The sequence below is a fragment of the Bos indicus genome, chromosome 4 (genome assembly GCF_029378745.1).
Source record: "Bos indicus isolate NIAB-ARS_2022 breed Sahiwal x Tharparkar chromosome 4, NIAB-ARS_B.indTharparkar_mat_pri_1.0, whole genome shotgun sequence".
NCBI classification, from domain to species: domain Eukaryota; kingdom Metazoa; phylum Chordata; class Mammalia; order Artiodactyla; family Bovidae; genus Bos; species Bos indicus.
This window is the reverse complement of record NC_091763.1, coordinates 77,826,154-77,851,364: the sequence shown is the minus strand read 5'-3', so window position 1 is coordinate 77,851,364 and position 25,211 is coordinate 77,826,154. Positions and strand designations below refer to the sequence as shown.

Here is a 25,211-nt window from a genome sequence, read left to right as displayed (position 1 = left end):
CCAGAGTAAGCACCTCAGTGTGCATGTGGATGGGGATAAGGGAGCGTGGCTGAGCTACACAATGCACCTGCCCAGAGGGGCTGAGTCCAGGGAGGAACAGAACCAGATGGTGCGTAGTTACAACCCCAGTTGGAATCAGAGGAGAGCAAAGAAGAGACAGTAAAAGCATGGATGCTATGAGGTTGTAGGACAGAGGCCTAATCCTGACTGAATTGACAGAAGATGTCACAGAGAAGCTGGCATTCAGGTGAGCCATGAGGGGCAAGGAAGGGCAGAGGGGATTCCAGGCTGGAGCAACAGCAAGAGCAAGGCCTGGAGGTGGAAAGGTCAGCTATGTTCAGGAAGGAGCGCCAAGCAGGCATGGAGGACAAGGTGTCTAACGTGACATTTGCAGGGGACATCGTTGAGAGAGCAAGTTTGGTGGGCCACAGAGAGAAGACCCCATTGAGAAGTCTGTGCTATTATTTAGGAAACAGAAGTCGTTGCTTTTGTCACTGAGGTCAGAAATTGAGTCTAATTACATATATGCTCTGGGAAGCTTTGAAATTTGTATTAATCCTATTAACCCACACAGAACTAACAGAGTGGGCATCAGCTTATGAAAAGGAAATGGCATCCCACTCTAGTACTCTTGCCTGGAAAATCCCAAGGACAGAGGAGTCTGACAGGCAACAGTCTATGGGGTCTCAAAAGAGTCAGACATGACGGTGCAACAAGAACAACACTGACCTTCTGAACAGGCTCTGCACATCTGGGCTAAGGCATCCCTAGAAAAGTTGCTGTGCTTCGAGCCCCAGAGAGGGTTCCTGGGGGAAGCAGGGACTTCATCCTGGGCCAGAAGGGCCCCAAGAAGAGCTGAGAGGCCTCCAAGAGGACAGTGAAGATGACCCTCTGAGTATGAACCCCCAACTAGTCTCCCTTGTATCTTCTGAAGATTCAAGAACCTGGAAAGTGTCACCTAGGGTGGAGAGAAAGAAATGGCCTCTGAATTCCAAGAATGGTAGTTCAGAGAGACCTGGCTAGGCCATGTGGCAGGTGTCAAAAGCCCAGGAAAGCAGGAGAGCCATGCACCCATGGGGTGATCCAGCTCTGCAGAGACTGTGAGCCTCGTGTGCACTGCCCACACTCTGAGGAGAGATGGTCTAGGCTGCCTTCTCCTCAGATCTTCCCTCTAGAAAGACAGCTGGCCTCCTAGGTGAGGGAGCCAAATAGCATCACACAAAGCCGTGCATCAGTCCAAGTCCTTGCCTTCTAGAGTGTGGGGGGCGGTTAGAACAAAGACTCTGGGGGCAGGGTTTATAGTTTTACAGAGCCTGGTGAAAAAACTTCATAAATCACCATCACTAGAGCATAGCAGGGGTGGGATGGTCACTGGGGCTAAGGTCAAGGAGCTGGCAGGCCAGGGCTCTGAACAGTCAGCCATGTGAACTCAGAAGCTGCACAGTATGGTGGGAAGACCTGAAGTGGAAAACATTTAAGCCAATTACCAGAAATGTTAACCAATGTGTTCCTCAGGGGGTCAGAAGGTGTGGAAGGTAGATCTAGATCACTGTGGTCAAACGTGTTTAACACAGAGAGAGGGTCCCTTTACACCCCAACCTAGTTTAAGCAGGCATACTCCTGAGTATGTATCTGAAATGCTAGTTCTTCAAAACAGTTGGTGTTTAGTCACTAAGTCGTGTCTGACTCTTTTGCAAACCCTTGGACTGTAGCCCGCCAGGCTCCTCTGTCCATGGGATTTTCCAGGCAAGAATACTGGAGTGGGTTGCCATTTCCCTCTGCAGGGGATCTTCCTGACCCAGGGATGGAGCCCATGTCTCCTGCACTGGCAGGCGGATTCTTTACCATTGAGCCACTATACCTCATCCCTATTATCTATAGGTAGTACTCTCTACTTTCTACCCTGTCCTATTTGTTAAAATAAAACGCCAAACAAAACTTGTAGTTTGAAGAAAAATGACATGAAATTCAGGGGAGCAGAAATTTTTGATCAAAAAATTGAAAAGTAATGATCTAGAATTGGCATTGGGGAGGAAAAAAGTATTCATCCATCCAACAGCCCAGAATGCAGCCAGGTAAACAATGGCTGTCTCCACTCATGAGGGCTGAGAATGCTAGGGCTTGTAGGCCAGACCAAAAGACGGGAGAGTTTCCTTACTGTGAAACTTGGTAAGGAAAAGCTTGGAAGGAAAGAAGACTTGGGAGCTGGTCAGGGTAGACACAGCACAGGCAGTGTGGAAATAGAGTAAAGGAGAGGAGGAAAGCTTAGGGGGTTACATTTCAAGTATGGACGAGAAAAACAGAATTATGAGTCAGGAGCAGGTGAACTGGACTAAAATTCTAATATGAACATGTTTCACTGCAGAGGTAAACTGAGCCCAAGCCCAGGATGCAGGTGGAGACCTGGTTCAGTTAGTATTGGCTTACTCTATAGTGATGGTTTGTGAGGGTGGAGGCAGGGAAGGTGATTTTGTCCCCCAGGGGACATAGAGCAATGTCTGGAGACATTTTTGATTGTTGGGTAGGGGTTCTGCTGGCCTCTATCAGGGAGAGGCCAAGGATGCTGCTGAACACCTATAAGACACAGGACAGCCCCTCCTGGTGAAAAGTCATCAAGCTCCAAGTATCAGTGGTGCCTGAAGCCCTGCTCTCTAGGCTGACGGGCTACAAAGGAGGCATGAAGGAGCCATTGGAAGTCCCTGTGAGAAACTGACAGCCACTGAGAAATTGTCCAGAAGTGAAGGGAGAGAGATGTTCATAGGAAGAGCTGTCAAATGTTTCAATGAGCTTGGGGAGGTGCGCATAGAGAATGCACCTCTGGATGGGGGAATCAAGAGGTTATTGACAAATTTGGAAAAGAGTAGATTCAGCAGTGATAGAGTGAGAACCTGCCTGGTGACTGAAGCTGTAGTTGGGAAGTGGAAGAAGATGACATGAAAAGGAGACACGAGGACTTCCCTGTGTTAGTGGTTAGCAGTCTAGTGGTTAAGACTTCATACTTTCACTGCAGGGGACATGAGTTCGATCCCTGGTTGGGGAACTAAGGTCCCGAAAGCCAAGTGGTGTGGCCAGAAAAGGAAAAAAAAAAAAAAAAGACACAACTTAAGTAACTGACCTCACAACTGGCTATACAGCCAGCTACAGTGGGTAGTGATGCTGCCCCTTTTTGTTATAATATTTACTCTTAACCAACCTTAAAGTGGTCTCTACTGCAGAGAAGCAAGGCTGACTTCGGCCCTATCTTGGTTCACATTTTGATCAAAAACTTGGAAAACATTGAGGAGACAGGGAGATGAATTGTGTAGATGACACGGATTAGAAGTATCACAGATAGTACTGTGATGGATTGCAATCCAAATCCAGCATGATCTCAAAATGCTGGAACCCCAGAATAATACTGACAGAGTGCAGTTTGACCCAGCACAACTGATCAGACCCAGTGGAGTTCCAAAATGTCGGCTGCACAAACACGAGATGAGGCCAGTTCATTTGCCAGCAGGCAGGTGGAAAAAGCCAAGAGTCTGAAGTCCTCACAAGGGGGACGCAGTTCCTAAAATCATGATTGCAACTGTGTTTGCATTATTAAGAAACTCTGCTGCTTAAATTATGATTCATGGTTGACGAAAGGCACTTGTGTGTGCTCTATTCTCACATCAACCCTCTGATGTGCATGAAGCATGTATTATTACCCCATTTACAAGTGAGGAAACTGAGGCCCACAAAGACTCATTGACTTTCCCAAGGTTGTAAAACTAGTCAATGACTGGACTGCGATCAGAATAGAGGCCTTCCAAAGTCTGGTTCTGTGCTGTCTCCATGCCCCACCTCACCTGAGAGCACTGGACCCAGTGCCCAGGGAATGATGCATTCAGGTCCTTGGTGCTGTCAGACCACATGGAGGGGACCGAGGACTTAGGAATGCAGAATCCAATCATGATTTGATAATGTTTATTCATTCTATATTACTGACTAAGATGTATCAATATTTAAGAGCTAACCAAGGCTATAGATGAATGCAGTAAGAGCAGCTCTTGTTCAGACTAGGTCTTGAAGAGGTGCCATTTGCTAAAGTTTCAGTTTATTTCCAGAAATTAACTTCTATAGAATCAATCTGATCCCAACTGTTTTGTAAATAGATGATTTTTTTCCTGTATTATTTCCACTCATGAGTGATAGTTAAAATGACCAGATTAAGAAACCCAAGAAGATTCTATCTGCCCGTATCCTGCCCCTGGCTTTTGGAATTCAGCCAGTTCCAAAAGTACACTTGGCATTTTTCTGTCCCTCTTAATTGGGCTTCCCTGGTGGCTCAGTTGGTAAAGAATCTGCCTACAATGTTGGAGACCCAGGTTCAAGCCCTCAGTCAGGAAGATCCCCTGGAGAATGGAATGGCTACCCACTCCAGTATTCTTGCCTGGGAAATCCCATGGACAGAGGAGCCTGGGCAGAGGGCTACAGTCCATGGGTCACAAGAATCAGATCCGACTTAGCAACTAAAGCACCACTACCACCACCAATTAAGTTGGTTAGCAGGGTGCAGTCCTGGTCCGCACACTGGCACGTGGCAAGGGAAGCCATTCTTCATCTAGGCCAGACACTGGCCCACAGAGATGGGCCTGTAGGATGAAGAACATGACGACATAAGCAGAACCCAGGGCAGGTGGCACTGGGATGCTGCTGGCCCCCAGGAAGGATTATCCCACAAATGCAGCTGTTCTTGGAAATGCAGCATCTTTGCTCCAGGTTACGCAAGCCCCACTGTGAACTGTAAAGGAGTCAGACCGTCTTCAGGACACACCTGCCTTGATGGAGCATTGGATCTCAGAGCTCCATGGTGTCCATTGGCACCTCTAAGTCAATACACAGGGTTTACAGAAGCCCAGAATTCAGAGTTGGGCAGGGAGACTTGGGAATATGACTGTAATACTAATTATGTTTTCTGCCTCCTTCACCGACCACATCCAGCTTCATCTCTTAATTGTAGAATGCCACTGGTTTGCTAGTACAGTGCTGGTATAGTGTGGTTTGCTTCCAAATGCAGACTCCCCCAGTTCTAGGTATTCTAGTGCCGTAACTGTTCTATTCACATCTGGAAGGCTGTGGTTCTTTGCAGCGTGTGCATGGTGGTGCTAAAACACAGTTCCACTCCCTTTTGATTCGCTTTTTGATTCACAGATTCAGACTGATCACAGAACTAGCCAAGCCAGTTGTATCACTGAAACAAACACCTTGACCAGCCTTTTCTCCCCCATTCAGGGCACACACGTGCTTCAATCGATTGGATCTTCCACCTTATCCCTCGTACTCCATGTTGTATGAAAAGCTGTTAACGGCAGTAGAAGAAACCAGCACCTTTGGACTTGAGTGAGAAACTGGCAACTTCCCTGACATTTTCCTGGCCAGTGACATCATCCTTTCCCTTTCCCTGAATCAACTCTCCTTTGATTTTGGTATTCTGTGATTTTCATTTTCAAACCAAATCAGGATTGACGAGCTGTGCATGAAGAATTGCCTTCTTCTAAGATCTAACCTTCAGGCTTATCTCCTCTACTTTCAATGAACTGCTAGCCTGTATGCAATATTTAAAAAAACAGCTGTCTCAAGGTCTGTGTATATCTCCACATACCTCCATTACTAACAATGAAATATGAATGCAAGTTATGCTACACTTGACCAAATGGTAATAAATGTTTACTTCCATTTCTATGATTTAAGGGGAAATTTGAGCATTAAGCATTCCAAGCTTTTCTACACCCATGTCTTCTGAGCAGAACCACCATTTTTTTTTTTTTTTATAATTTCTAACAACCAACTTCAGAATAGGAGCTGATCAACTCTTTCTTTTCTTCCCATTCTAATTTTCCCTGGGCATCCAATCCATCCAAAAACAGCAGTGGCTAAACCGAAATTTTGATATATTCAACTCATGATTTGTATGTGGCATCAGCCCCATCAGCTGGAACTAGCCTAGACATATGGTGCAAATATCATACTTTCCAACCAATAATAACAGCAAGAAAAACACCTCCTGCTGATGCAGTGCAGGGCATCCCAGTGGTTGTGGGGATTATGGTTTGACTTGAGTTCAGAGAAGTCTGGGGGTGGGGACACACCCCCTGTGAACACCCACCACCCAAGAAGCACAAACTTGTGCACACGTCCAAGAAGGAGATCGCATTATGTAGCATAAACAACGAGGCTTCTACCCCCTGATGTTGTATAGAAGTGCTGAAGCAAACAGGAGAAAGGGGGAAAGGACATCAGGACGGTTTAGAAGGACATATTCAGTTGCTCTGAATACCTGGGTTCTGTACTGTTTTATTTTGCTTTGTTTGATCACAGGTCTCTTTCCCAGAGGAAAAAAAAAATGTCTTGATAATCTCATGACTTCCATTCAAGCCAAGTAATTACTTGTTTGGCAAACAAACTTTTATTTCAACTTTGATAGCATTTTTATTTTTCATGTTTACTTTTCAGTTTTTCTTCACCATGGTGTTCAAATTCCTTCACATCTGATTGTCCGCAGGGACCACACTAAATCAGAAGCTGCAGAGAGCGTTGGTGCTTGTTAGGGATCAAGGGCAAAATAATACATCTCCTTCCTCCATAGCAATCCTCTTGGAGCAGAGACCTAACTCCCCAAAGGCATACCAATTTGTGTCAAATAGGGATCCAGTTTCTTTTAGCATTCAGTAAAGAGATGTCTCAGTAAATGTAGTGTTTCAGAGTAATAGTTGCAGGCTCCAGAGACAGCCTGACCTCTTGATTACTTTTGGAAGAAACCCAAACATGATGGTCATTTGCTATTTTTCTAATATTGTTATCCATGTTGTCTGAAATATGTTGTAAATGAAAGTGTTTTTCTTCACTGGGAAAAGAAATGTTGAAATGTTACATTGTTGTCTTTCAATATATATTAAACAAGGGGAAAACGTGAGAAACGTGGGCAAGTTAATTTCATCTGGAACCATGTCTTGTATTCATGTTGGTTTGTGTCCAGACAATGCATCAATTGTGTTCCCTGCCCTCCTTAAGGAAACATTCCTTTAGTAGGAATTTGAATGCCCAGCACCCCTTGCTGCTGTGTACCTGTGGTCCATCAAGGAATATGTGTGTTACAGAAATCTGGCCTTCTGTTGTTGTCTACAAAGAATATTTACTGACATAGGATGATGGAATGTGTAAGTTCCATAATGCAGAATCTGAGGGATCTGTGTAATTCAGGACATGTCTCAGCATCTGGAAAGTCATGGATTCCAATGGAGCTATTATTTATGAAATCAGGACATAAGGATAATGCAAATCATTTCACCATCCTATATGGAATAGCATCTTTAGTAAAAGGAGCATCTTTCACTTTTAGAACTTGGTGTTAGATATATGTAAATACTTGTTAATTCAAGCATTCAGTTCTTTTTTTTAGGACTCATATGTTAGGCTTTGGCAAGAGAGAAAGCTGTTCCAAAATGGAGCCTGTTCCCAGGAATCTTCACAATTTACACAAGTATCTAATTAAGCTGTTAATAGATTAACTGATGTCTATTCTCCCCAATACAGAAGGAACAAGGTATGCTAGAAGATATATAGAGATAGAAAACTTAGACATGAATGGTTTTCAACTATTTCTCCTTATTCCTACTGCTCTGACCAATGCCATGGTTCAGATATATCCCAGAAGCATTACAGGAACAGTTTTTCATAAGACTACAAAATTCCAGAAAGAAATACTGATGTCAGTGTCCCTGAAAAATGTGAAGTGTGCTTAATAGGGTCTCAGTTTCCCCTACAGCCTTGCACAGACTCCCTGAGGAAGGAAGACAAAGACGACAGACAGTTGTTATGGAAAGATCTTTATTTCTCTTTGTTCCACATTATGTTTTGTTACTTAATATATGTATAACATAATATATATATGTAATTACATGTATAACAAAACAGCGATATGACTCAATTATGCTCTTAATTTTACCATATGGAGGTGCAAACCACCCCAAATCATATAATTCATAATGAGCAAGATAGATCTCACCCATTTGTTACCATGTATAATTTATTTTTAAAGTATTTGTTTTCTCCATGGAGGCGCATTATAAAATTAACCACTTTTAAACCACGCTTTCCCTAAAACAAGATCTTTTAAGGCTATTTTTAGTAAGAGTATATTACCTTTAATTGGGGGACAAAAAAAAGTAAATATCAGAACACTTATGTGTCAATTTGAAAAATGCTTCAAAAATAATATGAAGTATTATAATAATTTTGTGTATATTCCATTTTATTCTATTATATGAAAATGATAATCTAAAAATAGAAATGGACTCTGCAGAGTCAAGAGAAGTACTATAAAGCTACTGGTTTCTTTGTAATTCCTATGTCTATAAGTTGACCGTGGTTGTGAAAATTTTTTACTACCATCACAATTGTCATTCAAAGAGAAAATTAAGAAAAAGAGGTATACCATTTGTTGGCAGGCTTTAAATATACAGAATCTCGATCTTTTTCTCTTCTAACACATGATCATATGTCATTTAACAGTAAGTGCATTTGTATGACCAGCCCACAAGCTGGACCTTCCAGAACAGTTCTGATGTTAGATCTGTGGCACCATCGGTCCATGTGTCAAACCACGTGTCCCAAATTTGGGTTCAGAAAATTTCTCAGTTGCCACAAATGTTTTCCCAGTCAAGGTAAAACACTTTCAAATGAAAATAGTTAGAACTTTACATAACAATGTGGTGCTTTATGATTCTTATTACTATTATGTACTTCAGTGTTCATTCTTAAAACTACTGCAATACTATATCATCAAAGTCTGGGATGGATGTTCCAACCATCATAAGGTCCAAAAGAGAACGTGTTATTTTCCTGTTAGTGACATGTAGTCCCTTTGTTCTTGTAGAAAAAAAAAAAAAAAAAAGGTGCCTAGAGGTAGTATTTAGAGTAAATATCGTTCCATTAGCCTACTTCCTGCAGCTTCCAATTTACCTAAAGAAATGTCTATAATGATTTTGTTCAAGTCTTTGTTCTAGACAATAGCAGGAGAAGTCCTTGTTCTTGGGCTGCTTTTGCTTCCATCGACAAGAGAAATGTCACGTAATACTCAGGCCGAGCTTTCTCTTCCATCCTACCACCTTCAAGGAATGTCAATAAACACTTTGGTATGGCATTGTGTGTGCTCCTTATTGCAGACAGAAGGCTAGGGTCATGCACAACAATTTGTACCATGCCTCTGCTCTCGTTGAGTATAGGCAATAAAACCACACAGAAGACAACAGCTGCTGTGGTAAGTACTCCCCTGGGAAAATTATTTATCAGAAAAGCATAATAATGTGCTCACAAGCCGTGAATAAAGGGACAGGTTTTGTAACAAGTTCCTGGTGTATGCCATTTAGAATAGCACACGAAGTTTGAAATTAAGGAGTGACCTTTCTGTCGAACCAAGCATCCACTGGCTTATTGATTCCCTACCTGTTGAGATGCTTCTACCAAAGCTTCAGGCCACAGCCTGATACCTGGTGTGACCCCAGGACAAAGTTTAGCTATAGACAAAAATGTTGTGTCCAGTGGCATATACCATGACTCCCAGTGCCACAGTGATGTTCTCTTCTTATCTCCTTCCAAATTTCTAAAAGAAAACCATTTGACTCTCACTGGGTGGCCAGAAGTTGATTTATTCTTTGAGGAAAATATATTTTATTCTTAGAAAAAAGTATGGGTAGAATTAAGGAAAAACCTGAGAGATCTTGTATTGCTTTTATACCCATGCTGGGTTTATGTTAGACTCGTTCAAACTGACAGAGAAGGCAATGGCACCCCACTCCAGTACTCTTGCCTGGAAAATCCCATGGACAGAGGAGCCTGGTAGGCTGCAGTCCATAGGGTAGCTAAGAGTCAGACATGACTGAGAGACTTCACTTTCACTTTTCACTTTCATGCATTGGAGAAGGAAATGGCAACCCACTCCAGTGTTCTTGCCTGGAAAATCCCATGGATGGAGGAGCCTGGTGGGCTGCCATCTATGGGGTCACATAGAGTCAGACACGACTGAAGCAACTTAGCAGCAGCAGCAGCATTCAAACTGAAAATAATTTTTCTCTTAAGAAAAAAAATTAGCCTAGACCATCATTGACAAAGAGGGGTAGATGATTTTATTTTGTTTCAATCTTATCATTATTCTGAAATCAAGATTAAATTTCAGATCTCCTGTTTTCTATGACCATACCTTTCCAGTACACTGTGCTAATAATTCATGAATTATATACTGTAAAAAAAGAAAAAACTTGACACACAAAGCTTATACTCAAGATGTGGTTTAAATATAGAGGACTCTTCTCTAACAGAATAAATGGAGTTATAGAGAGTTAGGATCACCTTTATCAGCGCGGTAGGAATCACGTTTTGGAGAAGGCAATGGCACCCCACTCCAGTACTCTTGCCTGGAAAATCCCACGGACAGAGGAGCCTGGTAGGCTGCAGTCCATGGGGTAGCTAAGAGTCAGACACGACTGAGCGACTTCACTTTCACTTTTCACTTTCATGCATTGGAGAAGGAAATGGCAACCCACTCCAGTGTTCTTGCCTGGAGAGTCCCAGGGACGGCGGAGCCTGGTGGGCTGCCGTCTGTGGGGTCGCACACAGTCAGACACGACTGAAGCAACTTAGCAGCAGCAGCAGCAGGAATCACGTTTATAGCTGGGGACAGACACTTGGATACTTTTTGTCTGTCTAGTTTATCTTGGGAACAAGGAATAGGAGACCAGGAGAGGTGATCTGCTCAAGCCACTAAGCTTTATCTTGGCAACAGAAGTTATGCCCTGTCACAAAATATCCCTTGGGGTCCTGTGCTCCTGAAGCTAACATAACTCTTCAGAAATTTGCCAGGAAAATAGAAGAAACAGAACCAAAATCTACCATAGCGGATGTCAGGAATCCACAGCCAATGAGTATTCACCTGCTATATGAGTTTGCTGGGGCTGCCATAACAAAGGATTACAATCGAGTGGCTTAAACATGGTTAGAAGTCCAAGAGCAAGGTGATGGTGGGGTGGTTCCTTCTGAGGCTGAGAGAGAGATTTTTGTCCCATCCCTCTCTTCCAGATTCCAGTGGTTTGCTGGCTGTCTTTGTGTTCCTTGGCTTGGAGATCTCTGCCTTCATCCTCGGGTGATGTTCTCCCCTTCTGCGTGTGCCTGTGTGTCTGTGTTTTAATTTCCCTTTTATATAAGGACACCAGCCATATTGGCTTACAACCCACCCTGTGATCTCATATTTTAAACTTGATTACATTTATAAAGACCCTAACTCCAAATAAGGTCACATTCTGAGGTACCAGAAGTTAGGACCCCAGTCAGCTCCTTTGGAGGACACAATTCAATCTGTATCATCCTCCCACCTGCCACATTGCTGTCATCAGTCCCAACAGTAATAGTAATAATAAAGGCTAGCATATTTAGAACCATGTGATTCACCATCAAATTACTAAAGGCTTTTTAATTGCAATGATAATCATGGAAGAAACAAAATTGTTACCTATAAATTACTATTTAAAATAGTTTAATATAATCAACTATATTTCAATTTAAATTTTTTTCATAAAAATGAATGATTAAATTCTATTGGTCCCTTTCAGCTAAATACTTATTGTGTTTGCTTTTCACAGAAGTAAACATTAAAACATTTTTATGGTCCTTTTGCAGTATTTAAATAGGAGTACCTTATCTATAATATATAATAAAATAGCTTAATATAGTAAATCAATGATTAATATTACAGAAAATTCCCTGGTGGTCCAGTGGTTAAGACTCTGAACTTTCACTGCTGAGGGCCTGGATTCAATCCCTGGTTGGGGAGTTAAAATCCTACAAGCTGCAAGATGTAGCCAATAATTAAATAAACATCAAATATCCACTTTTTTAAAAGAAAATTAATATCATAGTATTTGTTTAATCAATGGATTATGAAGATGATGGGATCACAATAAATTTTTCACTACTTAAAAAAAACCCATCTGGTACTTTTCATGTATTATCCTAGCTATAGTATAGGATCCTATACTATGCTAGCTTTTCATATTATTATCCTAGTAAATGTATAGCCAATATTTGAACAAGGAACCTGACTTCCGAGTCTAAGTACTCAACCACCAGTACCCACTGCTTTCATTCCTTTAAGCATTTTTTGAATACTTATTACACCCTGGGCCCTGTTCTCAGGAGTCTTTGCCCTCAGGGAGTCCATGGTCCAGCCTATGACACTGCATTCTTCCCCTTTGTTTGAAATTTGGCCCCTGTTTTTAATATGCACAGCCCCTGTCCCACTCACCACCCCAGCTCTTGTGTAAGATGGGATGTCACTGTAAATGATAATAAATAAGCAAAATGCTATGGGGAAAGTGAACAGGAGCCATTGGCTGTTTTCTGCTGGAGAGAAAAGACAGACAAATATGTGTTTATAATTGAGACAAGATTTGAGTGTGTATAAAATTGGGGAAAGTGACTTACATTTATCACCAAGAGGGAAACATGTTGTTTTTACTGAAACAGTGAACAGAGAAGGACCTAGAAGTGAGTAAATCAGCTTTAAAACCTTCTCATCTTGAAGACCTAGGAGAACATAGCTGCAAAGAAATTTTTGTAAGTGTCTAGAACCTCTGAGTATCAAAACTTGTTTCATTAGGCATCTCCCAGGATGCCCAAGAACTGGCATTTCTTTTCATTTTATTCCAAGGAGTTTACATTACAGTTTTCTTTTTGCCATTACAGTTATGTGATTTCTATTTTCTTTTTTGTGTTGAAGTATAGTTGATTTACAATATTGTGCTGCCTATTACTTTTTAAGTGTAATAAAAGTTGGGTCATGACTTTTACCCAAACTTTTATATTTGTCCATGAAAAAAGCTTCTCTTCTTTCAAGCTTATTCAGTACAATAGGGAGTATCTCTTTTCTAAGATTATAGTAGATATCATAAAATGGCCTCAATTCCTCACTTATAGCCACACCCTTTACTACACCTGTAACTCTGCTATCACCTCCTGCAGGGAGCCAAGCATTCCAAACTCTAACCTACCTGTTTTGGCCAGCTTACTGCAAACAGAGGCTTATAAAGCACTTGCAGAATTGAGCTTGACCTCTCTTTTTCTCTCTTGTTGCTCTCCTGTCCTGAGGAGTGTATGCCTGGTATAAGAGGAGGATGAGAGACACAGGGAGCACAGCTGAGACCAGGCTAGACAACCAACAACCAGTCAAGTATTTGGGCAAAGTCAGCCAAGATCATGAAAGCCACCCAGCCAAACTCCAGCTGAGACATGATTATATGCCAGTGGTATTTTATGATTGTTGTACATCATTATGATGGTAACAGACAACTAATTCAAAGATCATTAGGCATCCTTTCTTTACTGGGATAACTTGAAACCCAGTACTGAAAGTTTGGTTTAACCTTTCGAGTGAGTCCACTATGCCTGGTGGCCACTGTTTAATTTGAATTAATAATAATCCTGAAGCAAGAATATTTATATGAGCTCATAAACAAAAAAATATAAAAAAATGTGAGGAACTCCACAGCCAGATAGAACAAACAAGGAGAACTTGAAATGATACTGCAATCTAAAAGGTGTTAAGTAATTACTTCTAAATGTTCAGACAGACTGAGAAAGGATAGAATATATAAATCAAGGACAGAAAATCATAAACTTTGAGAAGCCAGGTAAGAAAAGAATAATACTGTGCCTTTTTCTGTTTTTTATTTTTTAAGCATTTACCTTGTAGGAAAATGGGTATCACCTCACAATATTTGACAGATATTGCTTCTAAACTAAGTGAATCTATATTCTTCATATGTTTATAAAATGTAGTTTTGCCATAATTGTATGATAAAAGCAAATATTGCTCAGTTAATGTTTTAAAAATATTTATTTGGTTGTGCCGGGTCTTAGTTGCAGCATGTGGGATCTAGTTCTCTGATCAGGGGTCGAACCTGGGCCCCCTGCATCGGGAGTAAGGAGTCTTAGCCGCTGGACCACCAGGGAAATCCCAGTTGATTTTTATTTTGTAGATTAAACTATTAGGTTGAGATAAGAACTCTCAACTTCTACCCTGCGAATGCTGAGCCCCAAAAAGTTGACGTGTAAGTGCTTATTCAATGTCATTCAAATCTGTTTTTGTTATAAGAAGTAGAGTTTGTTTCCTTGGTCTAGAAACACGCACACACACATAAATGTGATTTGATTTGTTATTTGTTTTGGTCCATTTTAGAAATAATTTATAAATCGAAATTCTTTGAATTTGTAATTCAGTAAGCTTCATTTATTTTGAGTCTGTGTATTATGCATATATAAGTTAATGATGGTTGGGTCTCCTTGGTGGCTTATTTATTTTACAAATATGTAATGACCTTCTTACTCCCCAACAATATTTACCTGCAATTTTGTTCTCTTCATTTTTAAGAGTTCTTAAGGATTTTATGGATAATCCATATCCTACCTATTGTGTGGATACCCATAAAATCTTTTATCCAGAAAATATGCGTTCTTCCCAAGTACAAAAGACTGTTCCTAAATAAAGACTACGAACAACTCAATGAATGCCAAAGAAGTCATACTCCTACATTCTTTGAACACAATGCAATGCAATTAGAAGACAATAGTTTTAAAAGTTATTTATTATAGGATACTGATGCTGGGAGGGATCGGGGGCAGGAGGAAAAGGGGACGACAGAGGATGAGATGGCTGGATGGCATCACTGACTCGATGGACGTGAGTCTGAGTGAACTCTGGGAGTTGGTGATGGACAGGGAAGCCTGGTGTGCTGCGATTCATGGGGTCGCAAAGAGTCAGACACGACTGAGTGACTGAACTGAACTGAATAAAAAAAAAGACTAGATAGCCACAAATCATGGATATCACTAATATATCTCTTACATTTTATATCCAACTGGTTCATGAATATCTCTATTCAGTGGGCTGATAAACAGATCAAACTGTATCAATTAAGGTTTTAATCAGGGAAGCAGTCACTCTGAGTGATACAGAATAAGGACTTTATTATAGGGATGGACCTTACACAGCTCTTGGAGCTGGTAAATAAATCTCTGGAAGCTTTTACAGCCAACGGTTGGTCTGAATCAGGAAGAGAAGCCAGATCTGCAGCAGGGGAGGAAAAGGAAGCTCACAGGGATGAACTGAAACCCGTGAGAACAAACTGGAAGCCACAGCAAGAACATTGGTCCTTGGCAAAAGTATTAGTCCCTCTCGTGATGGAATTACCCACATACCTGATCCACGACTCAGAGAAACGGCAGAAATATTCCTTCTCTCAAGCTCTTCATCTAATCCACCAGCAGTTCCAGTGGGACCTACCTGGAAAGAATATCCATTTCTTTTCACCAGTTCCATTGCCACCTCCCTTAGTCCAGCCCACAGTGATTTCCCATTTGTGTTATTGTCATAGTCTCCTTTCTGGATCCAATTCAGCACGCTACAGTCTATTCGCCACCCTGTAGCCAGAATAAGCCTTATAAAACATGTGTTAAATCACATCACCCTCCAGTTCAAGCCCTCCAATGGTTTCTCATCAGTATATAAATCCCTACATGATATGCCTCTGGCTACCTTGCTTACCTCTTACCTCTCTCTCCCAGCCACACACCCAAACACGTTTTCACCTGAGAGCCTTTGCAGTCATGATTTGCTCTGCTTGAAATGCTCTCCTCCTTCATGTCTGCAAGGTACTCTCTCTCTCTCCATCAGGTCTCTCCACATCTGTCATCTTCTCAGAGAGACTTTTATACTCAACATTTCTGAAGCACAGTGCCCAATCCCTCCCAATCTCATTTTCTTGTTTCATGCTTTTTCATACTTCTCTCAACCTTATATCTCTGTTTATTGTATCTTCTCCATAAGAATGGAAGCTCCAGGAAAACTTGTTTTGCTTACCCTTATAGCACCAAAGCCTGAAACAGTTCTGGCTAAATATCAATGTAATGAATTCATTCAGTTCATTAATTAATTAATCACTGGATATTTTCTTGAATAAATGAATGAATTCATACAGGGAGTAAAAAAATTAATAAGACTTTCAGTTTCCAGTTCCTCATGTAAGGAGCTTATAAGTCATCACTTCGTCCTGATGACTCAGAAAAAGCAAAGACAGGCTGAAAATTCAACACTTCTTGGATCCATGAGAGAGAGAAAGACACGAAGCCAACTGTGGCCCCAAGATTGGAAAGACAGTCGGGCAAATATTGGGAGTAGTGATTGATCAGAGAAAAGACTCAGAAATTGCCACAGGAGCCAGTGCCGTAGGAGGAAACTCAATGTGAACAAGTCTGAGAGTTAAAAACTCCAGGAGGATTTAGTCATAGGGAGGTCCCCAGGGTCTTGTGAGACTTCCTTCCAGGAGTTTAACCAGGTTCCCACAGTAATTATCAGAGAAAAATACCCTCAAGCTTCTGGCAGGGGGAGGGGAAAAGGAACCATTTTGAAACATGCCAGAGCACTTTGTTCTTTTTAACAAGTCCAGCCCACAGGGGAAATTAGCCAAACAGACCCTAACCGGCTGGGGTATTACCAAAGCCTAACTGACTTCAGAAAAGGGAAATACCAAACTGCAGCACACTCTGGTAATACTCTCCCACTTAAGGAGGGAGGGAAAAAATGGAGCAACACTTGTGAAGTTCACAGTCCAGAAGCAAAGGCTCAGTAAAAGACTGAGACCTGATCATGGGCCTGTAGAGGGCTTCCCCTCCCCCCTCACCATCATGTGACTAAAGGCCCATTTACAGCACTTCCTTCTACACAGCCCCTCATTTCTTGTTATTAAGAAAAACATCACTAGGCTTACCAAGAGGCAAACAACAGCAACACTATTTGAAGAGACAAAGCAAGCATTAGAACCAGACATAGCAAGGGTGTAGAAATTACCAGAATGGGAATTAAAAAACACTATGACTATTATACTAAGGGTCAAATGGATAAAGTAGACAGCACTCAAGAACAGATGAGCCATGTGAGAAGAGAGTAGAATTCCTAAGAATGAGAAAGAAATGCTGAGAAAGATAAAACACAGTGTAACAGAAACGAGGAATGGGCTTATTAGTAGACTAGACATGGCTGAGGAAAGAATCTCTGAAGTTGAGGATCTCTCAGTAGTAACCCTGAAAACTGAAAAACAAAGAGAACAAAGACCAAAAAATACTAAACAATATCCAAGATCTTTGGGACAACTCAAAAAGACGTAATGTATAAATAATGGGAATACCAGAAACAGAGGGGAAAAAGCAACAGAAGACATACGTGAAACAGTGATGACTGAAAATTTCCCCCAATTTCATATCAGTCCAGACCACAGATCCAAGAGGTTCAGAGAACCAAAGCAAGGGAAATGCAAAAAAAAAAAAAAAAACCGCTTTGGCATATCATTTTGAAATTACAGAAAATCAAAGATAAAAGATCCTGAAAGTAGCCTAGGAGGGGTGGGAGGAGACCTTACCTATAGAGGAACAAAGATAGTAATTATGTCCAACTTCTCAGAAATTAAGAGAGTGGAGTGAAATGTCTGAAATGTTAAGAGAAAAAAAATCCACTAACCTAGAATTCTGTACACTGCAAATTATCCTTCAAAAGTGAGAGGGGGACTTCTCTGGTGGTCCAGTGGTTAAGACTCCACTTTCCAATGTAGGAAGTGTGGATTCAGTCCCTCATTGGGGAACTAAGATCCCTCATGCCACAGGGTGAGGTCAAAGAAAAAGAAAAAAATGGAGGAAAAAAAATTCTCAGAGAAAACAGGAAACTTATCACCGGTAGACGGCCGTGAAAGAAATGTTAAATGAAATACTTTAGATGAAAGGAAAATAATATAGGTCAGGAACTCAGAACTATATAAAGATAGGACAAATAAATAAATGAAGGGTGAATAAGTGAAAGTTAAAGCCAAGTCCACAGAGCAACAGGGCTGCTTCTGCTTCGCAGCTGGGGCCACAGTCACCAGGCCAGCCAGTGTGCACCAGCCTGCCTTCTCCAGGTTGTCCTCCTTAGTCTTGGGCTGCACTGAGGTCTCACAGCCTCCCTCCTGGATCCTGGGAAATGTGGTCTGGGAACCGTCTTGCTAATATCACCAATACCACACTATCTTGATTGTTGTCACTTTATATTAACAGTTTAAGTCTTAAAATCGGGTAGTGTCAGTCCTCTGACTTTGTTGCTTTCCTGCAACATTGTGTTAGCTATTCTCAGTCTTTTGCATCTCCATATGAACTTTAAATCTGTTAGTCTGTCAATATCCACAAGATAATTCATTGGGATTTTTATTGGGATTATGTTTTTATCTACAGATCAAGACGATGTATTCTGAGGCCTCAAGAAAGTACAGGTAAAATTTTTTAAACACTGCCTAGAATACCTTACTACTACTAAGTCACTTCAGTCGTGCCCGACTCTGTGCGACCCCATAGACTGCAGCCCACCAGGCTCCCCCGTCCCTGGGATTCTCCAGGCAGGAACACTGGAGTGGGTTGCCATTTCCTTCCCCAGTGCATGAACGTGAAAAGTGAAAGTGAAGTCGCTCAGTCGTGCCCGACTCTTAGTGACCCCACGGACTGCAGCCTACCAGGCTCCTCCGCCCACGGAATTTTCCAGGCAAGAGTACCCGAGTGGGGTGCCACTGCCTTCTCCATAGAATACCTTAGGGATTTAATAAATATAATTTCTGGCTAAACAACCTTATCTGCATAGCAAACAGAATTTAGGAATGAAAGCATTCCTATGTCCCGCCATTTCACAACAATTACTTCTGTGTTTCCAGAGTCTTTGCAGACTATAAAAGGCTGGCCTTGACTTTCATTTCCCAAGAGATCATCAGAAATTATTTTGTACGCATGCTAATTAATCTAATTAATCTTGTTTTCTATCTGTGTCCTCAGACCTCAGAACTGTAAATTATAGAAACTAATCCTGGAGTCCATTATATGATTGTTTTTTTCTCCGTTTATTTTCTAGAGCTCATGTGGTTATTTCCTCTAGGCATCTTCTTCATGAGTGTTTAAAGGAGAAGTGAGGAGACAGGATCTAGGCTCCTATGCTGCTGATTCTTCCTGAGACAGGGAGGCTCTTTTGATGATGCTGTTGCCTCTTGCTCAAAGCTTTCCATCAATCTATTATGTATTTTGCAGAATAATAATAATTCAAAACTTTTGAATTGAATTCAAAAATTCAATTACAGTCAGTAAAATACCAGTTATATTACATTTTCAACCAATCTGAAGTGGATCCACATCTTCTGTCTTGAGCTGACACGTCCCTTTTAGAGTTTACTTTATAAAACATAGAATTACAGACAATTTCATCCAGTTCATGAATATATTTCTTTTGCTTTTCATTAGCTTATCTACACATATTAAGATGTTTAATTTTCTTTCTTTTTAATTGGTCAACTATTTTATTTTTCAGATGTTTATTTTATTTTTCTTTATTGAAATATAGTTGATTTACAATGTGTTAATTTCTGCTATACAGCAAACTGATTCAGTTATACATACACATATGTTCTTCTTCATATTCTAAAGTGTTTAATTTTCTTAATCAATGAACACCTCAGAAGTCATATAGAAAGTTTTCATTTGGGAATTGACTTGCTCCTTTACCAATATTCAAAGCATGTTCAATTCAGTTCAGTTCAATCACTCAGTCGTGTCTGCCTCTTTGTGACCCCATGGACTGCAGTACATCAGGCTTCCCTGTCCGTCAACAACTCCCAGAGCTTGCTCAAACTCAGGTCCATCGAGTCAGTGATGCCATCAACCATCTCATCCTCTGTTTTCCCCTTTTCTTCCCGCCTTCAATCTTTCCCAGCATCAGGGTCTTTTCCAAGGAGTCAGTTCTTAGCATCAGATGGTGAAAGTATTGGAGTTTCAGCTTCAGCATCAGTCCTTCCAGTGAATACTCAGGACTGATCTCCTTTAGGATGGACTGGTTGGATCTCCTTGCAGTCCAAGGGACTCTCAAGAGTCTTCTCCAGCACCACAGTTCAAAAGCATGAATTCTTCGGCGCTCAGCTTTCTTTATAGTCCAACTCTTACATCTCTATATGACTACTGGAAAAACCAAAGCTTTGACTAGATGGACCTTTGTTGGCAAAGTAATGTCTCTGCTTTTTAATATGCTGTCTAGGTTGGTCATAACTTTTCTTCCAAGGAACAAGCATCTTTTAATTTCATGGCTGCAGTCACCATCTACAGTGATTTTGGAGCCCCCCCAAAATAAAGTCTGTCACTGTTTCCATTGTTTCCCCATCTATTTGCCATGAAGTGATGGGGCCGGATGCCATGATCTTCATTTTTTGAATGTTGAGTTTTAAGTCAACTTTTTCACTCTCCTCTTTCACTTTCATCAAGACACTCTTCAGTGCCTCTTGGCTTTCTGCCATAGGGTGGTGTTATATGCATATCTGAGGTTATTGATATTTCTCCCTGCAATCTTGATCGCAACTTCTGCTTCATTCAGCCTGGCATTTTGCATGATGTACTCTGCATATAAGTTAAATAAGCAGGGTGACAATATACAGCCTTGACGTACTCCTTTCCCAATTTGGTTATTCCCTGTCCAGTTCTAACTGTTGCTTCTTGACCTGCATACAGATTTCTCAGGAGGCAGGTAAGGTGGTCTGGTATTCCCATCTCTTGAAGAATTTTCCACAGTTTGTTGTGATCCACACAGTTAAAGGCTTTGTCATAGCCAATAAAGTAGATGTTTTTCTAGAACTCTTGCTTTTTCTATGATCCAGTGGATGTTGGCAGTTTGATCTCTGGTTCCTCTGCCTTTTCTAAATCCACCTTGAACATCTGGAAGTTCTCAGTTCATGTATTGTTGAATCCTCGCTTGGAGAATTTTGAGCATTACTTTGCTAGTGTGTGAGATGAGTGCAATTGGTGCAGTAGTTTTAACATTCTTTGGCATTGCCTTTCTTTGGGATTGAAATGAAAACTGACCTTTTCCTGTTCTGTGGACAAGAAAACTGCTGAGTTTTCCAAATTTGCTGGCATAGTGCATGCAGCACTTTAACAGCATCATCTTTTAGAACTTGAACTAGCTCAGCTGGAATTTCACTAGCTGATGATTTCATTAGATTCCACAACATTGACCAAACAGCTGTTGAATGACATTGTGACATTGTGCTTCATTTCTGTTCTCTCAGATCCATGTGCTTTCAAATCTCTCAGATCCTCAAATGTGTGTGAGTTTATCTGCTCTCCAAAGTTATCTTATATAATTTATATAACTCTGGCAGAATAACTGTGATTCTCTCAAATGTAGACTTTATTTAGAAAGGCTAAATGGCCAAGGAAAAGAGAGAAGAGATGATCCTGTGAGGTGATTCTTCCTCAGCTAAATACTGAAAAATGGCCATACATTTGACCGAAATGCTATATAATTTTGGTACCCACATGAGAAGTACAAGTCAATCTTTCTTTGATAGGAGGTATCAAAGGTTACTTATTTGAAATGCTGATCTCAAAGGCATATGCATCCTCAAAGAGCTTAAATCTATATAACCTACATGTAATTTCCCAGACAGTGCTATGGTATTTTAAAAATAACCAAAGTTTAGACATACAACAAGCTTTAATTTGAAGTAGAAGAAAGAGAATGTGACTTAATCCCCCATCAGTAGATGGAAAGACAGGGAGCATCCGGGTATGTATGAACTCTGTTTAAAATAACCATATTTCATGCCTGGATGGCTCAACTATGGAATATTTATTTTAAAAATAAGGCTTAAAAATTTTCACTCAAGTATAGAATCAATATATAACCAATCAAAGACATTTGGAAAATACAAAATATAAAAGAAAATTGCTCAACGATAGATAACTCAAAAAGAATCACTATTTGAGTGTAATAACATCACCTGTTTTCAATGCACTTTAAAAATATATACTATATAATAGAAACAATTTTGAATCATTCTTTTTTTATAGCTGTCATTGCAAGACAGCTATATCGATTTGCATTCTAAGTGTATAATTTTCTATTTTCCTAGAGAGGACAGAAATCATTTATTTCTGTATCTCAGTATGTATACAGAGAAGGCAGTGGCACCCCACTCCAGTACTCTTGCCTGGAAAATCCCATGGACGAAGGAGCCTGGTGGGCTGCAGTCCATGGGGTCGCTAAGAGTCGAACACGACTGAACGACTTGACTTTCACTTTTCACTTTTCACTTTCACGCATTGGAGAAGGAAATGGCAACCCACTCCAGTGTTCTTGCCTGGAGAATCCCAGGGATGGGGGAGCCTGGTGGGCTGCCATCTATGGGGTCACACAGAGTCAGACACGACTGAAGTGACTTAGCAGCAGCAGCAGTATGTGTAAAGTGGACCTCCATAAATACTGGTAAATAAATGTGGTTGAACTGAATATGCAACACTCTGAATGTCTCCCTGTAGGAAATAATTAATGAATTGTCATTGCAAGGAGGAGAAGGGGACGACAGAGGATGAGATGGCTAGATGGCATCACAAACTTGATGGACATGAGTTTGAGCAAGCTCCAGGCGTTGGTGATGGACAGGGAAGCCTGGCGTGCGGCAGTCCATAGGGTTGCAAAGAGTTGGACACGACTGAGTGACTGAACTGAACTGACCTGCAAGACAATAGTGCAGTATTATTCAGTTCAGTTCAGTCACTCAGTCGTGTCTGACTCTTTTCAACCCCATGGACTGTAGCACGTCAGGCTTCCCTATCATCAACGCCCGGAGCTTGCTTAAACTCAGGTCCATCAAGTCAGTGATGCCATTCAACCATCTTATCCTCTGTCTTCCCCTTCTCCTCCCGCCTTCAATCTTTCCCAGTATCAGGGTCTTTTCCAGTGAGTCAACTCTTCACATGAGGTGGCCAAAGTATTGAAGTTTCAGCTTTAGCATCAGTCCTTCCAATGAACACCCAGGACTGATCTCCTTCAGAATGGACTGGTTGGATCTCCTTGCAGTCCAAGGGACTCTGAAGAGTCTTCTCCAACACCACAGTTCAAAAGCATCAATTCTTCGGCACTCAGCTTTCTTCACAGTCCAACTCTCACATCCATACATGACCACTGGAAAAACCATAGCCTTGACTAGACGGACCTTTGTTAGCAAAGTAATGTCTCTGCTTTTGAATATGCTATCTAGGTTGGTCATAACTTTCCTTCCAAGGAGTAAGCGTCTTTTAATTTCATGGCTACAATCACCATCTGCAGTGAGTTTGGAGCCCAAAAATATAAAGTCTGCCACTGTTTCCCCATCTATTTCCCATGAAGTAATGGGACCAGATGCCATGATCTTCGTTTTCTGAATGTTGAGCTTTAAGCCAACTTTTTCACTCTCCTCTTTCACTTTTATCAAGAGGCTTTTTAGTTCCTCTTCACTTTCTGCCATAAGGGTGGTGTCATCTACATATCTGAGGTTACTGATATTTCTCCAGGCAATCTTGATTCCAGCTTGTGCTTCTTCCAGCCCAGCATTTCTCATGATGTACTCTGCATAGAAGTTAAACAAGCAGGGTGACAATATACAGCCTTGACGTACTCCTTTTCCTATTTGGAACCAGTCTGTTGTTCCATGTCGAATTATGTTAAAATGTTTTGCTAATTTACTGGCAAAAATTGAGCCCCAATTGTTAATTTATATTTTTTTGATTTCTAGCAAATTTGAACATTTCATATGAGTTTGCTGTATTTATCCCTTTAAAAATTACTTTTTATTTTCTTGGATCTCTTTCTAACATAGTGTTGCCATATTGCTTATTGGTTTATATGTTCTTTATATACTAGGGTGTAATTTTTGTTTTAAGTGGATAAATTTAGTAAACTCATATGAAATGTTCAAATTTGCTAGAAATCAAAGAAATATAAATTGATTAGTGGGGTTCCATTTTTTTGCCAGTAAAACTTTTCCCAATTTGTCTGCCTTTTTGTTTTGTATATAATTTTTAAAATATATGCAAGAATTTGAATTTTTAGGTAGTCAAATAGTTTCCTTTGAGGTTTCTTCCCATGGCTTTAGAAATTATTTCTCCTATAGAAATCAGTTAATCATTATATACAATTTATTTCCAGATTGTAGTCCTTTTATATTTAAGTAATTTATTTTATAATCAATTTAATTAATGATTTATATTTTTGGACCTGTTTCATTTTTGTATATAGAATAACTCAAAACTATGCATCTATTATACTGAGCTGTCTTATTTCATAATATATTTTAGTGTCTATTAGAACCATTCTCATCTTACAAATCGTCTTTTCCAAAATTTTCCTAGCTATTCACATTTGAAAATTCTTCATGATAAGCTTTAGGACAATTTTAATAAATTCCAAAATAAATCATTTGGTGATTTATTAGAATTTTGTTAAATATGTTGATTGATTAACAAAGAATTACAGAATCTAAACTCTTCATTGAAAAACATGCTATGTATTTCTATTTGTCTACTTTTATGTGTCCTAGAATAATTGTGTTCTATATAGCTATAAAGTAAAATGTATGCTTTATGCTTTTTTGTTAGGGTTGTTTCTGCATGTTTTATTTTTCCTTCTATTGCAAGTAGAAAATTCCCTATATCCTCCTTCCTTATATTGTTTTTATTTATGAAAGCTGGTATTTATTTTTACTATATTTCATCACCTTTTTCTAATTTTTAATTTTCATATTTTCCAGTTGATTCTTCTGGGTAGTCTAGAAATGTCCTTGAACTGTGTATATTCAACAATGTTACCTTTTCCCTTGGACCATTTTCACTCTTCCTTTCCAACAAGAACCAGTCTGGTCTTCCTGCAACATTAAGTAGGAGTCACAAGAGCAGGCGTCATCATTGTACCCCTGACTTCAGTTATAATGCTCCTGCAAGTTTTGAGACATGTCTTATTAAGCTTAGGATATTCTTTTTTATTTGAGGTTGCTCAATTAAAAAAAAATTAACCATGAATGGGTATTAAACATTATAAAATATTTTCCAGTATTTATTAAGTTAATGGAATGTCTTTCCTCCTCTAATCTGAACATGGAGTGAAGCACCCTGAATTGTCCTGGGATAAAATCTACTCTGATATGATGTATATTTTCATATATCGCTTAAATTAATTTTGTTTAATATTTTTGAGGCCATGTTTTTCCATCAGTTTGAAAATTTCTGTATAACAGAAGTTTTTATAAAAAATAAAGGGTAATTTAAATAATGCATAT

The 25,211-nt window shown here is 40.2% G+C and overlaps 1 protein-coding gene across 8 annotated transcripts in view; it reads left to right on the top strand.

The window, feature by feature from the left end:
• The window catches only part of HECW1 (HECT, C2 and WW domain containing E3 ubiquitin protein ligase 1), a 481,556-nt gene extending 472,390 nt beyond the window's left edge, over nucleotides 1-9,166 (top strand). For all 8 annotated transcript variants that reach the window (XM_070788041.1, XM_070788042.1, XM_070788040.1 and 5 more), the window contains one exon: nucleotides 5,257-9,166. In XM_070788041.1, the coding sequence (XP_070644142.1) occupies nucleotides 5,257-5,368 (112 nt within the window). In that variant the 3' untranslated portion in view covers nucleotides 5,369-9,166. The remainder of the gene's footprint in view (nucleotides 1-5,256) is intronic.
• Nucleotides 9,167-25,211: the final 16,045 nt, after the last annotated feature.